Genomic DNA, 13,546 nt, shown 5'->3' with positions numbered 1-13,546 from the left:
AACCATGATTAGAGCATCTCCAGCCGCATCCCTCTAATGACGTTTGGGGGACCACATACAAGAAATGGAGAAAAAAGGTGTTCAGTCGCGTCCCCCAAAGCTAAACAGAATCTATACACAGATTCTCTACCGGAAACGACGGACACAAAAACAGCGTCCACATGCATGCATGCAGTCTCTAGTCCCCACATATCATTCTCTCACCTACTTTTTCCACATGGGGTGGTCCCCTCCATTAAAATGTATGCATCCGAACAACGCTATTTGAGAGACACGGCTAGGAAGGGCTTCTTTTTTTGTACAGATTTTTAGTCTCTTTTCATCCGGCGCTGTCTCCAAACGTGCCCCAAATCGTTATGCCGGACGTTTTTTGAGGGACGCGAGTGGAGATGCTCCTAGGACTAGAGGTGCACCTTTCAACACAAGTGCCAAAAACAAGACAATGTTCATGTCAACGCCGAAACCTCCACTCAGATCTCTAGTGACCAAATCAGACAACAGACCAATCCAAGACCAACACGAGCCATGTTCTGTGTCACCACTCAACAGCAACACTAACATTAAGTGTCGGAACAGCCCTGCAAGGATCAATGAGGATAGCTGCTTGGAATGGCCGGGGGATGGGGAACGGCCCGGCCATTCGTGGACTTCTGGAGTTCCAGAAGAAGGTGGACCCTGATGTGATTTTTCTCTCTGAAACAAAGTTGTGTGGGAAAAGGCTAGAGTGGTTGAGGTGGAAGATGGGGCTAACAAACATGGTGACAAAGGATAGTGATGGCCAGAGCGGCGGGCTCGCTCTGTTCTGGCGTAGCTCGGTGAACCTGAGTGCGGGCCTGAAATCAAAATACCACATTGATGCGGTGATAACCGAGGAGGATGGTTTCAAATGGAGGTTTACTGGAATATATGGCGAATCAAAAGCTAGTGAAAAGGAGGCGACGTGGAAGTTGATGAGGACAATCAAGCATCATAGTGACCACCCTTGGTCGTAGTGCGGGGGACTTTAACGAGATTTTGTTTGAATGGGAGAAGGTGGGCGGGGCGGCTCGGCCCCAAGGATGCATGGATCGTTTCAGGGAGGCGTTGGAGGATTGCAATTTGCATGATATTGGCTTTGAAGGCGATGCCTACACGTGGAGAAATAATAGCCATGAGCCAGGAAGATACATAAAGGAGAGATTAGACCGGGCGGTGGCGACGGATGGGTGGTGTGACCGGTTCCCAGGGTTTAGGGTGATCAATGGAGACCCTTACCACTCTGATCACAGACCCATAATTATCGAGCTTGAGGGAAATAGTAGATACAACGAGTGAGCGAAGAGGGCCTCAACCATTTCGATTTGAAGCCCACTGGTTAGAAGAGGAAAATTGTAAAGAGGTGGTAAGGAATGCGTGGGAGAGGGAGGTGCATGGAAGGGGCGGCAATGTTAGGGAGGCTCTCAAAGGTGTTGCTTCAGATCTAACCGATTGGAATAAAAGCTCTCTTGGACAGATAGAAAAAGGTATAGCTCGCGTTAAAAAGGACCTGGAAGTTTGTAGGCGTGGAGCGATAACTCCTGAAGCTGTCCGTAAGGAGCATCTGCTACGGTTCAGATTGGACCGGCTTGAATCTCAGCGGGATACCTTCTGGAAGCAGCGTGCCCATGTAAACTGGCTGCAAAAGGGTGACCGGAACTCCAAATATTTTCATGCTTATGCCACACAAAGGAGGAGACAAAACCGAATAAAAAAGCTGAAAAATGATAATGGGGAGATGGTGGAGAGTGAGGGGGAGATGGCGGCGGTGATTACTAATTACTTCCAACAACTCTTTACTTCCCATGCAGGTACTCGGACCCAGGAATTACTTGCTCATGTGACCCCGAAAGTTACAGCAGAAATGAATGATTGTTTGCTAAAAGCTTTTACTGAAGCTGAAGTCTAGAAGGCGTTGGAGGGGATTGGTGACCTGAAAGCCCCGGGTCCAGATGGTATGCCAGCTATCTTTTACAAAAAGAATTGGGAAGTGGTCGGCCCACATGTGGTGAAGGAGGTACTGGGAGTGCTAAATGGTGGTCCTATTCCAGATGATTGGAATGATACATGGGTGACACTTATCCCCAAAGTAAAAAATCCAGAATCTATGAAGGAGGTTCGGCCCATTAGTCTTTGCAATGTCGTCTATAAGCTGATTTCCAAGGTGTTAGCCCTTCGACTGAAAGGGATCTTAAATGAAATCATTGCCCCTAATCAAAGCGCCTTTGTTCCCGGAAGGTTGATTACAGACAATATACTGCTAGCATATGAAGTCACTCATCATATGAAAAACAAGAGATCAGGGGCGATTGGTTTGGCGGCATTGAAACTTGATATGAGCAAGGCATACGATCGGGTGGAATGGGATTTTTGGAGCAAATGATGAGGAAGTTGGGATTTGATGAGAAATGGATTGCTCTGGTTATGAAATGCTGCAATTCAGTCAAGTACCGGTTTAAGATCAATGGTTCGTTAACGGATGAGGTGATTCCTTGTCGTGGCCTTCGACAAGGAGATCCTATTTCTCCATACTTGTTCTTAATTTGCACTGAAGCTTTCTCTTGTCTCCTCAATTCTGCAGAGGAGGATGGACGTCTTGAAGGGGTGTGTGTTGCGCCTAATGCTCCAAGGTTTAATCACTTGCTATTCGCAGATGACTCTTTGATACTAATGACTGTTACGGAGAAAAGTGTTAACCAGCTGCAACATATCCTTTCTCTCTATGATGCTGAAATGGCAGCTGTCTTATGGGCAAGTTACAGGGATAGAATGGGATGTTCTGAGGGTATAGATATGCAGTTTGACCTGCACAGGCTTATAAAGAAAGTAGAGGGGCTTGAAGAGATTTCTCGACCTTTTTTGCAAGAGGAGATTGATTTGGTTCTTAAGCAAATGCCACCGAGATAAGTCCCCTGGGCCGGATGGTTTCACTCGGTTTGTTTTCGAAGAAATGTTGGCCTATAATAAAACAAGATTTATGCAAGTCTGGTGCATGATTTTCATGAGGGAAGTTTACGACTACGGAATATAAATGAGTCTTTCATTACTCTTGTTCCTAAGGTGCATAGCCACGAGAGTGTAAATGACTTTAGGCCTATCTCTCTCACAAATGCTTGTCTCAAATTTTTGACAAAACTGGTGGCTAATAGATTTCAACGAGAGGATTACGTCACTGTGTGCATAAGAATCAATATGGCTTTATCAAGAGCGAGAACAATTCAGGATTGTGTTGCATGGACTTTTGAATATTTATATCAGTGTCATGCTTCCAAAAAACCTATGGTGATCATGAAGCTTGACTTTGCTAAAGCTTTTGATACTATTGAACATGAGGCAATTATTCAAGTGATGTCACATATGGGTTTTGATTGTAAGACTATAAAGTGGGTAAAGGATATTCTCTCTTCTGGAACTTCTAAGATTTTGTTGAATGGTGTTCCAGGAAAGCAATTTTCATGTAAGAGGGGTGTTAGGCGAGGGTGACCCTCTCGTCTCCAATTTTGTATGTGCTTGGGTCTGAATTGTTGCAATTGGTGATCAATGATGCTCTTAGAGCTGGTTTACTGTCATTGCCTATTGAGGTGGGTGACCCTGATTATCCAGTGGTGCAGTATGCAGATGACACTTTACTCATTATTCCTGCTGATATGAATCAAGTTCTGGCTTTAAAGGATATTTTGCATAAGTTTTACGTTTCTACTCGGTCCGAAGGTTAACTATCATAAATCCGAGTATGGTTCCAATTAATGTGGCAAGTGAGGAGATTGAGCTGCTGGCCATCGCCTTTGGTTGTCAAGTTGCAACTCTCCCATTCACTTACTTGGGGTTACCTCTCGGGAACAACTAGACCAAAGATTCAGACATTTGACTCCAATTGTTACTAGATTGGAGAGAAAGCTTACAAGCATTTCTAGTTTCTTGTCTCAAGGAGCTAGACTGCGACTGGTGGATTCTCGCTCTGTCTTCCATGTCCACATTCTTTTTGTGTTCTATTCAAATTCCACCCGGCATTTTAAATCAGTCGAATAGGATTCTAAGGCAGTGCTTATGGAGGGATAATATTGATACACCAAAGCAGTCTTTGGCGGCTTGGGAGATGATATGCAAGCCTAAGAATAAAGGTGGGGTTGGTATTGTTAATTTTCAAAAACATAATGAGGCCTTGTTGTTGAAATTTCTGGATAAATTTTATAATAAAGCAGATACCCCTTGGGTCAGTCTTGTATGGAGAACTTACTACCAGGAATCTGTACCTCATGCTGAACATCTTTGTGGCTCCTTTTGGTGGAAAGATGTGTGTAAATACTTGGAAAAGTATAGGCAGGTGACCACTGTCTTGCCTGGCAAAGGAGATTCTTTTTTATTCTGGTTAGATAATTGGAAATTTGAGAATTCAACAACTCCTCTTAGTGAGAGATATCCAAGGATTTTTTCTTATGCTTTGAATGATAAACTTACGGCCAAGGAGGTATATGAAGTTGATGATATTGCGCAGCTTTTTCACTTACCTTTATCATCTCAAGCCTATGAGGAATGGAGGGAGCTAAGTTCTCAGATGAGGCGCAATCCTTTGTCAGTGGGAAATGATTCTTGGGTTTATGTATGGGGGAGTACATATACTGCATCGAAATATTACAAGTACCGCATCAAGCACATTCGGGTCATTGGCATTTATAGATGGATTTGGAGGTCCTCCTCGTATTATGAAGCATAAATTTTTTGCATGGCTCCTGGTTAGTGATCGTTTGAATACTAGGGACATGTTGAAGAGACGACATTGGAAGGTTACGGATGATACTCACTCGTGAGTTGTGTTTTGCTAGAGCATATGAGGACAGTAATGCACTTGTTCTTTGAGTGTCAATTCAGTCGGAGGATTTGGGCATATTTACTGATTGATTGGCAACGGGGGCAAGATATTCAGGAGGCTGCAACTAGGGCAAGAGCTGGTTTTGCTAAGCCTTTCTTCATGGAAGTGGTTATTTTAGCTTGTTGGAATATATGGAAGCAACGCAATGACAAAATATTTCAGTATATTAGGCCTTCCTTTCAAGGGTGGAAGAAGGGGTTTGTGCATGATATATCCATGCTTGAGCATAGGATAAAAAGGAAACACTTACAAGCTTTAGTTGCCTGGATAGGCAGTCTGTTTTAGTTTTACTACCCTCTTTAGTGTTGTACAGTTAGGTCTTTCTTTTTCTTTCTCTTTCTTCTTTCTGCTTTGTACATATGTTTTTTGATTATAATAAATAACTGTGGGGTTTTTTCCCCACAGTCTCAAGGTTCAAAAAAAAAAGAATGCTCAGGACAGACTGTCAATATTGATAAGAGCGCTATTGTGTTCAGCAAAAACACGAAAGAGCGGGATAAGAGGAAGATCATGGACATGTTGGGTATTAGAGGAGAATCAGAGAATGAAAAATACCTTGGGCTACCAGTATATGTGGGGAGATCAAAAACCAAAATTTTTGGTTATCTGAAAGATAGAATGTGGAGTAAGATCACGGGATGGATGGAAAAATGGCTCTCAAAAATGGGGAAGGAGGTGTTGATTAAGGCCTGCGCTCAAGCTATTCCCATCTTTGCAATGTCATGTTTTGACATCACAAAAGAGCTCGTGACCAAATGAGTGCGATGGTGTGCCGGTTCCGGTGGGCCCAACAAGACAAAGAAAATAAGGTCCATTGGATGAGTTGGGACAAACTCTCTTTGCCAAAAAAATGGGGTGGCACGGGGTATAAGGATCCGCATTCCTTCAACTTGGCGATGCTTGCGAAGCAAGCTTGGAGGCTTCTTTCGGACCCATCTTCGTTATGTGCAAGAGTTCTAAAGGCCAAGTATTTTCCGCATACTGAAGTTCCGCAGCGGAACCAATAGAGGGGATGTCATACACTTGGAGAAGCATCCTCAAAGGAGTCCAACTTCTCAAGGAAGGGGTGATCAAACGGGTGGGGGACGGATCTTCGATCAATGTCTGGCAAGACCCATGGATTCCTAGAGAGGGGTGCCCTTTCTTGATCACTCGAAGAGGAAACACTATGATTGATCGAGTTAGTGAGTTCCCGGATCCGGTTTCGGATTGTGGGATTATGATCTCGTGGACGATTGTCTTTGGCCTGCTGACGCAATCCATGTGAAAAAAATTCCAGTTTGCATGGAGATGGAGGATTCCTGGGCTTGGCGCCTAGACCCAAAGGGGAACTTCAGTGTTAAATCAGCCTATAAACTGCATAGAACCCTGGTGGAGCCTGGAGGTAGCGCTTCAGGCCTTTCCTCTAATGCAAATGAAAAGCAATTTTCCTGGAATATAATTTGGTCCTGCCCTTGTCCGCCAAACGTGAAGCAGTTCCTGTGGCGCCTGGCACATGATAGCCTCCCACATAGATGTAATATTGAGAGAAGAGGCATTGAGATCAATACTCTCTGCCGTGTGTGCAACAGGTTGAACGAGGATGGAGCACATGTCTTTCTTCGCTGCAAAGGTGTCAGGCAAGTCTGGGCTAGGATGAACCTAGAAGAGGTGAGAAATGAGCTCCTGCTATGTGTTGGTCCTAAAGATATGCTGGAACACGTTCTTCATCTGCCGCAGGAAAAACAAATTAGGTGTGTTGCTTTGCTCTGGACGTGGTGGAAGCATCGAAACAAAATTAATGCTGGAGAGGGGAAGCTGGACCCTGATGAAGTGACCATTCTTGCTTCTAGATGTGTTGCTGATTATGTACAGTTTTGTACTCCTGCTCTTAAGCTGCAGGTGACTGCTACAGCTTCTTGGCAAAAACCTGAAAACGGCTGTCTAAAAATCAATACTGATGGGAGTTTTCTTTCTTCATCCCAGACTGGTGGCTGGGGATTTGTGATAAGGGACTGTAACGGAGGTACAGTGTACTCTGCTGCCGGCAGAGTGGATTATGCAAGCAGCGCACTCCAGACTGAGGCCATGGCATGTTTGAAAGCCCTGCAAATTGGCTTAGATTTGGGCGTGCAACGTGTGGAGGTGGAGTCTGATGCTTTGGTGCTGATTCAAGCAGTCGAGTTCGACCGTGCTCCAAATGGTGTTTTATTTAGGGAGATTAAATCATTTGCTTTAGCAAACTTTAATTCCTGTGTTTTTAAGTACTGCCCCAGGGCTTGTAATTCTGTTGCGAACGCTTTAGCGTCGTATGGTTCGAAGTTGGTCCATCTGCCCCAAGCCGTATGGCCGGGTGATGCTCCAGGCTTCGTTCGTTCGTTTGTAGCCAGCGATCTTGCTGTGCTATCTGGTTGAATGAAAGTGAGCTTCCAGATCAAAAAAAAAAAAAAAACATTAAGTGTCACATCTTCAGTTCCAATCGACCAATAAGACAGTGTGCACTCATAAACAACCTCAAATGACAGTTTGAGGGCGGTGCAAACAAAGAAACAACACTATCGAGGTTAATTGCTTCGCGGTAAAATCAGGGCAGGAAAGAAGTGTAGTACTTTCTCATTATGAATAAGTTCACTACATTGCAAGTTGCAAAAAATTAAAGATAGCCAAGTGTCCATCTGAGTAACATTTGGTGCGTCATAACCTTTCAGCGTGTGACAACTAACAAAAATGTATTATGGTCATTCTGAGCACATTTTTCCTTGGAGAATCTCAGTCGTTTTAGCCATGGTAACGCATGCAGGTCCATCGACGGCTTACTACACCTCAAGATCACATATCATGATCAGCTAATCATATCACGTATACACATGAACCAAGAGAGAATCAAATAGCACAACGAGCTAATCACGAGGGTTATAGCAATATCCAGATAGCTAAACAGAACTGCACTAGGTCATTTGGCCTTTGTTGCATGCAAAATCAGCTCTGCGGCTCCAGAGATTGTTCACTGCTACCGACCGTTCCACAAGTAGCAGCCACGCCTGAGCTGGTATGGGAGTCGACACCTGCCATATGATGATCAGGCTTCTCCTCCTGCATCTCGACATCATCATGGCTACCGGGCCCTGCCTCGGCTTCTGCGTCAGCCATCTCTTCATCACCATCACCTCCTGCATGTTCTGTTCCGTTGGAAACCGCTGCAGGATGTTCCGGCAGCTTTTCAGGTTTTGCATCGACAGGATCTGTGATTTTTGTGATTGCTGTTGCTTCGGAATTTGGACCGTGGGCAACTGGGTATGGGTCGGTACACTTGGTTATAGTAGACGTGACTAGAAGGGTCTGCAAATAAGAAAGCTTAAAGTTGGCAACAAAGATCTATTGTAGTTTACAAAGAACCACTTGTAATCTATTAGACAGCATTTCAAGTTGTAGTGCAATAAGCAGAAAAGTTGATGCTCTAGATAAAGAAGTTAAACTCATACATTGCAGGTTACAGAGTAACATAAGAACCATGTAGTTTTGATATGCTCTACGTGATGGTGAAAGTTCATGTAACAAACCTTCTCCAAGGCCAAAGCGAGCTTCGACAATTTCTTGTATGTTCCTTTTGGATCCAACAGAATCTGTCAACAGAAAGTTAGTATAAGGCTCCTTTCGAAACAACACCAATGCAACACACAAATGGAACCACATCACCTTCCTTTCGTGAGTAACTGCTTTACCGACATTATATCATTATTAAGGAAATTTTAGAATCAAACTAAAAGGGAAAAATCATCACCTCACAAAGTCTTTGCAGTGTAAATGGAGGACCTTCTTCAAACCTCAAGAGGGCTGCAATGATGTGCAAACAAATGATCAGGATCTGTTCATGCTCCACACAAAGTATGTCAGACATCACCTCCTATCATATCGATAATCTGATCTGGTACAATCAACTTAGGATATTTTGGTATCTGGCAAGCTGCTTTTTTTTTTACAGAAAATCCGGTCACAAACAGATATTTCATTCGAAATAACATGACAAACGAGTGCAAATGTCAGAAGGATAACTACCACACAATTTGGCTTAACCTAAATCCGATTTGTGAAAGAACCGATAGTATTTTTCACAACTATTTTTCCACATCAGCTCCGAAAAACAGAACAACACCATAACACCAAAAGTATTCTAAGTGTTGAGTTGAATAAACATACTCCCTCCGTTCCAAAAAAAGCTTCTCAACTTTTTCTAGATACGGATGTACCTATAGCTAAAACATGTCTATATACCTCCGTATCTAGACAAAGTTGAGAAGCTTTTTTAGGAACGGAGGGAATACATTTCGACTCTGTTATGAAGTGCAACACCAACAAACAATTCAAAACCCACCAAATGATGATGTCATTTTAAGTTTTTAACTGCAGGCTATTTTTCAAAAATAGAAGTAACAGAAAGTCATGTAACAGAATTGTGAAACAACAAACCAACGTATTAGTGCCTTGACTTATTCATGTTCCTAAAGGTAGATATCCAGCTGCATATTAGTGCCTTGACTTCAATTGCATTAAAGTGTGCAGTTCATATTCTTGACAGTCAACATGAGTTATGACAATTCACAAACTACATACCCAAATCAATGGCTGATTACTAAGTATGCCAAAGTTAACAAAGCTGCACTAAGTGAGGAGATATGAGGAGTCTAGGACCTTATCAGAATTTAAGGGGGCGAGAGAAACATGTATATCGAAACTAATGTGAATTTTGTTAAAACCTTCATATCGCAACAGCAAAATGTGAAGGCATACAGCAACTTGAAGTCTTAAAACAGTACCATCATTTAGCTGGCTAAACAGCTCTGAGTGTGCCTCTGCAGACAAAGAATTCTGTTGCTGCCCATCTTCTCGCATCACCATTTGAACCTCAGAATATTCACCCAAGACCTATATATGTGAAATGATGAAAATCAGCTTAGAAAGTAAAGCTACTATATTCTGACAAAACATAGCCAATAAAATAATCTACAAATATTGTGAAACTCTTTTCATGGCTCCCCATACCTGCATCAATTGGAGAGACAACAACCTCTTGAGAAAACTCCATTCATGCCTGTAAAGCGGAAGTTAATCACAATGGCAAGAATAAAAAGGACACCTCACATTCTCACTACAAATTTTTTTGTCCAAATGTTCCAGACCAGCAACTATCTCTTCAAAAGTATAAAAGTGAACAATTAGATCAACCTAAGCTTGGTTCATCTAGAACAACAACTGCTGCAAATTTTCAAATGCTACCCATTGACCTTCTGTCACACATTTTACACAACGATAAGAACAAGACATCCTCTATTTTCTATAAGGAAGAAAACCCAATTTTAAGTTGCAGACCCGAACAGAAATATGAAGAATGGAGTTGCTTTCAACATTCAAAGAATCTCTAAATAACATTAAATGTACGTAAATTCATCCAGGTCCAGCATAATACCAGAACTTCCCCGTTTCAGCTATAACTTCGATGATGCCTCTCATTTCCCCAGGAGTAACATTGATGATTCCATCGGTATCCCTAGAATGAAATACATTTTCAAATGTTCAGAACAAGAATAAAAAGAACATGGAATGACCAAACTGTCATACCAATAAGAGGCATTTGTAGATTTTGCATATCTATAAGATACACGTTTGCTATTAAAAAGATGAAACATCAAAATGTCTAGCTATGTCACTGCAGATTTTAAATCAATGTGTTTAAGATTGTATCTAAGTGTTGCAAGAGGAATTTTCCAACTTATAGTGATAGCAGGAATGCCAAAGACCCAATATAAAAGAACAAATCACTGGATATTTCGACAAATAAACATAACCAGATACAGATCAAAGGCCAGAGCATGGAAAGGGGACGGTGTGCTTTTGCTTGTTCAGTGAATTTGTGGCTGCGCAGATTATTATTGCTAGATTTGAAATGCACCAAATATGGGCTGAACCTCTGCACTTGTAGGAGTGATCCGTCATACTTTCTCACCCATGCAATGTGTCTTGACATAGGTGCACATTATCCAACCACTCTTGTGAGTAAGTGCGTGGTGAGAGAATATGCACAGACCTGCTTTCTCGGAGAAAGGAAGATGCAGAGATGTCACGGCACATACGTGTGGGTGAGATAGCAGGAGCACTAACCCAGACAAAGCACACAATCCAGTCTCATAAGCACTAAATGTATGTCTAAGTTGGTGTAAGACTAAAGAATATTTTAGGGATCTTTACACAATACGCACTATACTCTACCCATGCACATAGAAGTGTCACTATCCAACAATCGGTGAAAGCTTATAGCGAGAAGGACAAAAACAGTAAAAAAAAGTTAGATATGCATACCGGCTACAGCCATATAAATTGGAATCGCTTACCCCTGCTTGTACTGCGTGTTCGCATCCTCAATGTGATGATCCGCGTCAGCAGCTGCCTCGGGCACCACCATGGGCACCTTCACTCCCTCAATATGTTGGTCTGTGATGATAGCCTCCTCTTGCATCACCATAGGCACTGTCGAGCCTTCCCCATGCTGGCCGACATCAACAGCCTCCTGTGTCACCACCATAGACACTGTCGAGCTATCCCCATGCTGGTCCGCATCGACAGCCTCCTGTGCCATAGAGACTGTCGAGCCCTCCCCACGCTGGTCCACATCAACGGCCTCCTCTGTCACCACCATAGACACTGTCGAGCCCTCGAGATGCTGGTCCGCGTCAGTAGCCTTCTCTGGCACCACCATAGACACCGTCGAGTCCTCAGCAGCCTTCTCTGGAGCCGGCACCGTCACACCCTCAGCACGCTGGTCCGCACCAACAGCCTCCTCCGGCACAACCATTGGAACCGTTGAGCCCTCGAAATGCTGGTCTATAACAGCAGTTTCCTCTGGCACGCCCACCATAGACACCGTTGAGTCATCAGAAGCCTTCTCTGGCGCCACCATGGGCACCGTCACACCCTCGGCACGCTGGTCCGCACCAGCAGCCTCCTCCGGCACAGCCATTGGCACCGTTGAGCCCTCGGAATGCTGGTCCACAACAGCAGCTTCCTCTGGCATCGCCATGGGCACTGACGAGCCCTCGGCATGCTGACCCTCGTTGGCAGCCACCTCCGGCACCGCCACGGTCACCGCCGGGTTCTCCGTTGCCGCCACACCTTCCTCCATTCCCAGCTCTTCCAGTAGCTGCAGGACAATAATAACAGACTATTACGCAACAAATTTCGGCGCATTCCATCTACAGCATTGGGTAAGAATGTCATCGGTCCGTCCCGACTCTCGATTCAGTTCACACAAACAATCCCTTCCCACATCATAGGTAACACAGAAAATTGCATCATCCTCCCCGCTGCTCCCTCCCATGGAAGCACCCCCTTGCCCATCCCAAAACCACGATTCTTCCCAGAACTAGCTCCTCCGCGCCCTAAAACACTTGCCCATGCTCACAATTCCTCCGCGTCAACTTGCTCATCACGCCCAAATCACGGAACGCGTCGAGGCAATGCAACGGCGTTGAACCACTACCGGCGCGATCTCCGAAGCCCGGGGCTCCAGGTACGCCGGCCCAATCCACAAACGCGGCAACAACGTCAGTCCCTGATCCGGACCAACGAGGGCTCCGCCAAGCGGAAGCGCGGAGAGAGGGGACGGTCGGGGAGGGAGAGGGGGCGCACCTAGAGGGGCAGTTTCCTGCGGCGGCGCGGCGGAGCGGGCACCGGCACGGCGGGGTGAGGTCCCTGCGGCGGCCTGAGGATGGCCGGTGCGCGAGGCCGGGCCTGGGTTGGGGAACCTGGTTAGGGCGGATCAGAAGAATGAGGGGTCAAACTGTCTATTTCCACCTTGGCAGCGAGTGATGAATGGTAAAAAAAAACTAGTATGAAGGAAAATCGGTGGTATTTTAGAACACTTTTCTTTGCGACAATTTGAATATTCGCAAATGAAGCTCAATGCTTCCCTGTGGTCATATGAGTGGCAAAAGGTTCACATACTCGAAAGTACTAGAAGATGAATGAGGTGAACACACAAATTCGACTTGGTTGCTTGAAAAACCATGATTCTCCCCAACATGGATGTAGAAGACTCTTACCTTTTTTAAGGAAAATATTCGCTCGCTGATTTTGGCATGTGGCCTAGTGAAGTCGCGGACGACTCTTTGTTAAACTAACTCTTACACAAGCTTGGTGGGGATTTTTTTGGGTGGTTTCTCGCCTTTTCTTGTTATGTGTTGTTGTTGGCTATTCTACGTTGGTAGCCAGAAACAGATGTTGTTATAGGTTAAAACCTTATATAAAGAAGAGTCCCCATATTTATAATGTGGAGAACAAAAATTGAGAAGACCAAGGAGGAAAAGATGGTAGATACTAGCCAATAAATCCGTTAGAGTGGAAACACCACTCAATAACGAAAGAATTCATCAAAATTTTAAATATGCAATTATATCAAATTTAGATATATATACCTTATTTATGAGCATTTAAGTAGGCTGGCATGAAAATGTCAACTTAGTAGATTGTACAGCAAAGGGGACTTCATATATTTTTTTTATACCTAGAAATTAATAGATGCATACATAAGGATTTTAGGAAACGTTCAGATTTTTTTTGTTAATTAAACAAATCACATCAAATGAAAACCCGAAGCACACACACTAACTATGTTATACTTGCAAACAAAAT

The 13,546-nt window shown here is 44.0% G+C and overlaps 1 protein-coding gene across 1 annotated transcript; it reads right to left on the bottom strand.

Moving 5' to 3' along the window:
* Positions 1–7,456: 7,456 nt before the first annotated feature.
* LOC124683016 lies at positions 7,457–12,576 on the bottom strand. Its single transcript, XM_047217629.1, has 8 exons — positions 12,545–12,576; positions 11,251–12,056; positions 10,329–10,409; positions 9,905–9,953; positions 9,679–9,787; positions 8,646–8,698; positions 8,425–8,487; positions 7,457–8,203 (listed from the first exon to the last, which is right to left on the bottom strand). The coding sequence occupies exons 2-8, from the start codon at positions 12,036–12,038 to the stop codon at positions 7,844–7,846; spliced, it is 1,503 nt and encodes a 500-aa protein (XP_047073585.1). The 5' UTR covers positions 12,039–12,056; positions 12,545–12,576; the 3' UTR covers positions 7,457–7,843.
* Positions 12,577–13,546: the final 970 nt, after the last annotated feature.

Source organism: Lolium rigidum, chromosome 1 (assembly GCF_022539505.1).
Source record: "Lolium rigidum isolate FL_2022 chromosome 1, APGP_CSIRO_Lrig_0.1, whole genome shotgun sequence".
NCBI lineage: Eukaryota > Viridiplantae > Streptophyta > Magnoliopsida > Poales > Poaceae > Lolium > Lolium rigidum.
The sequence above is the reverse complement of the archived record's forward strand: the minus strand, read 5'-3'. Positions and strand labels throughout refer to the sequence as shown.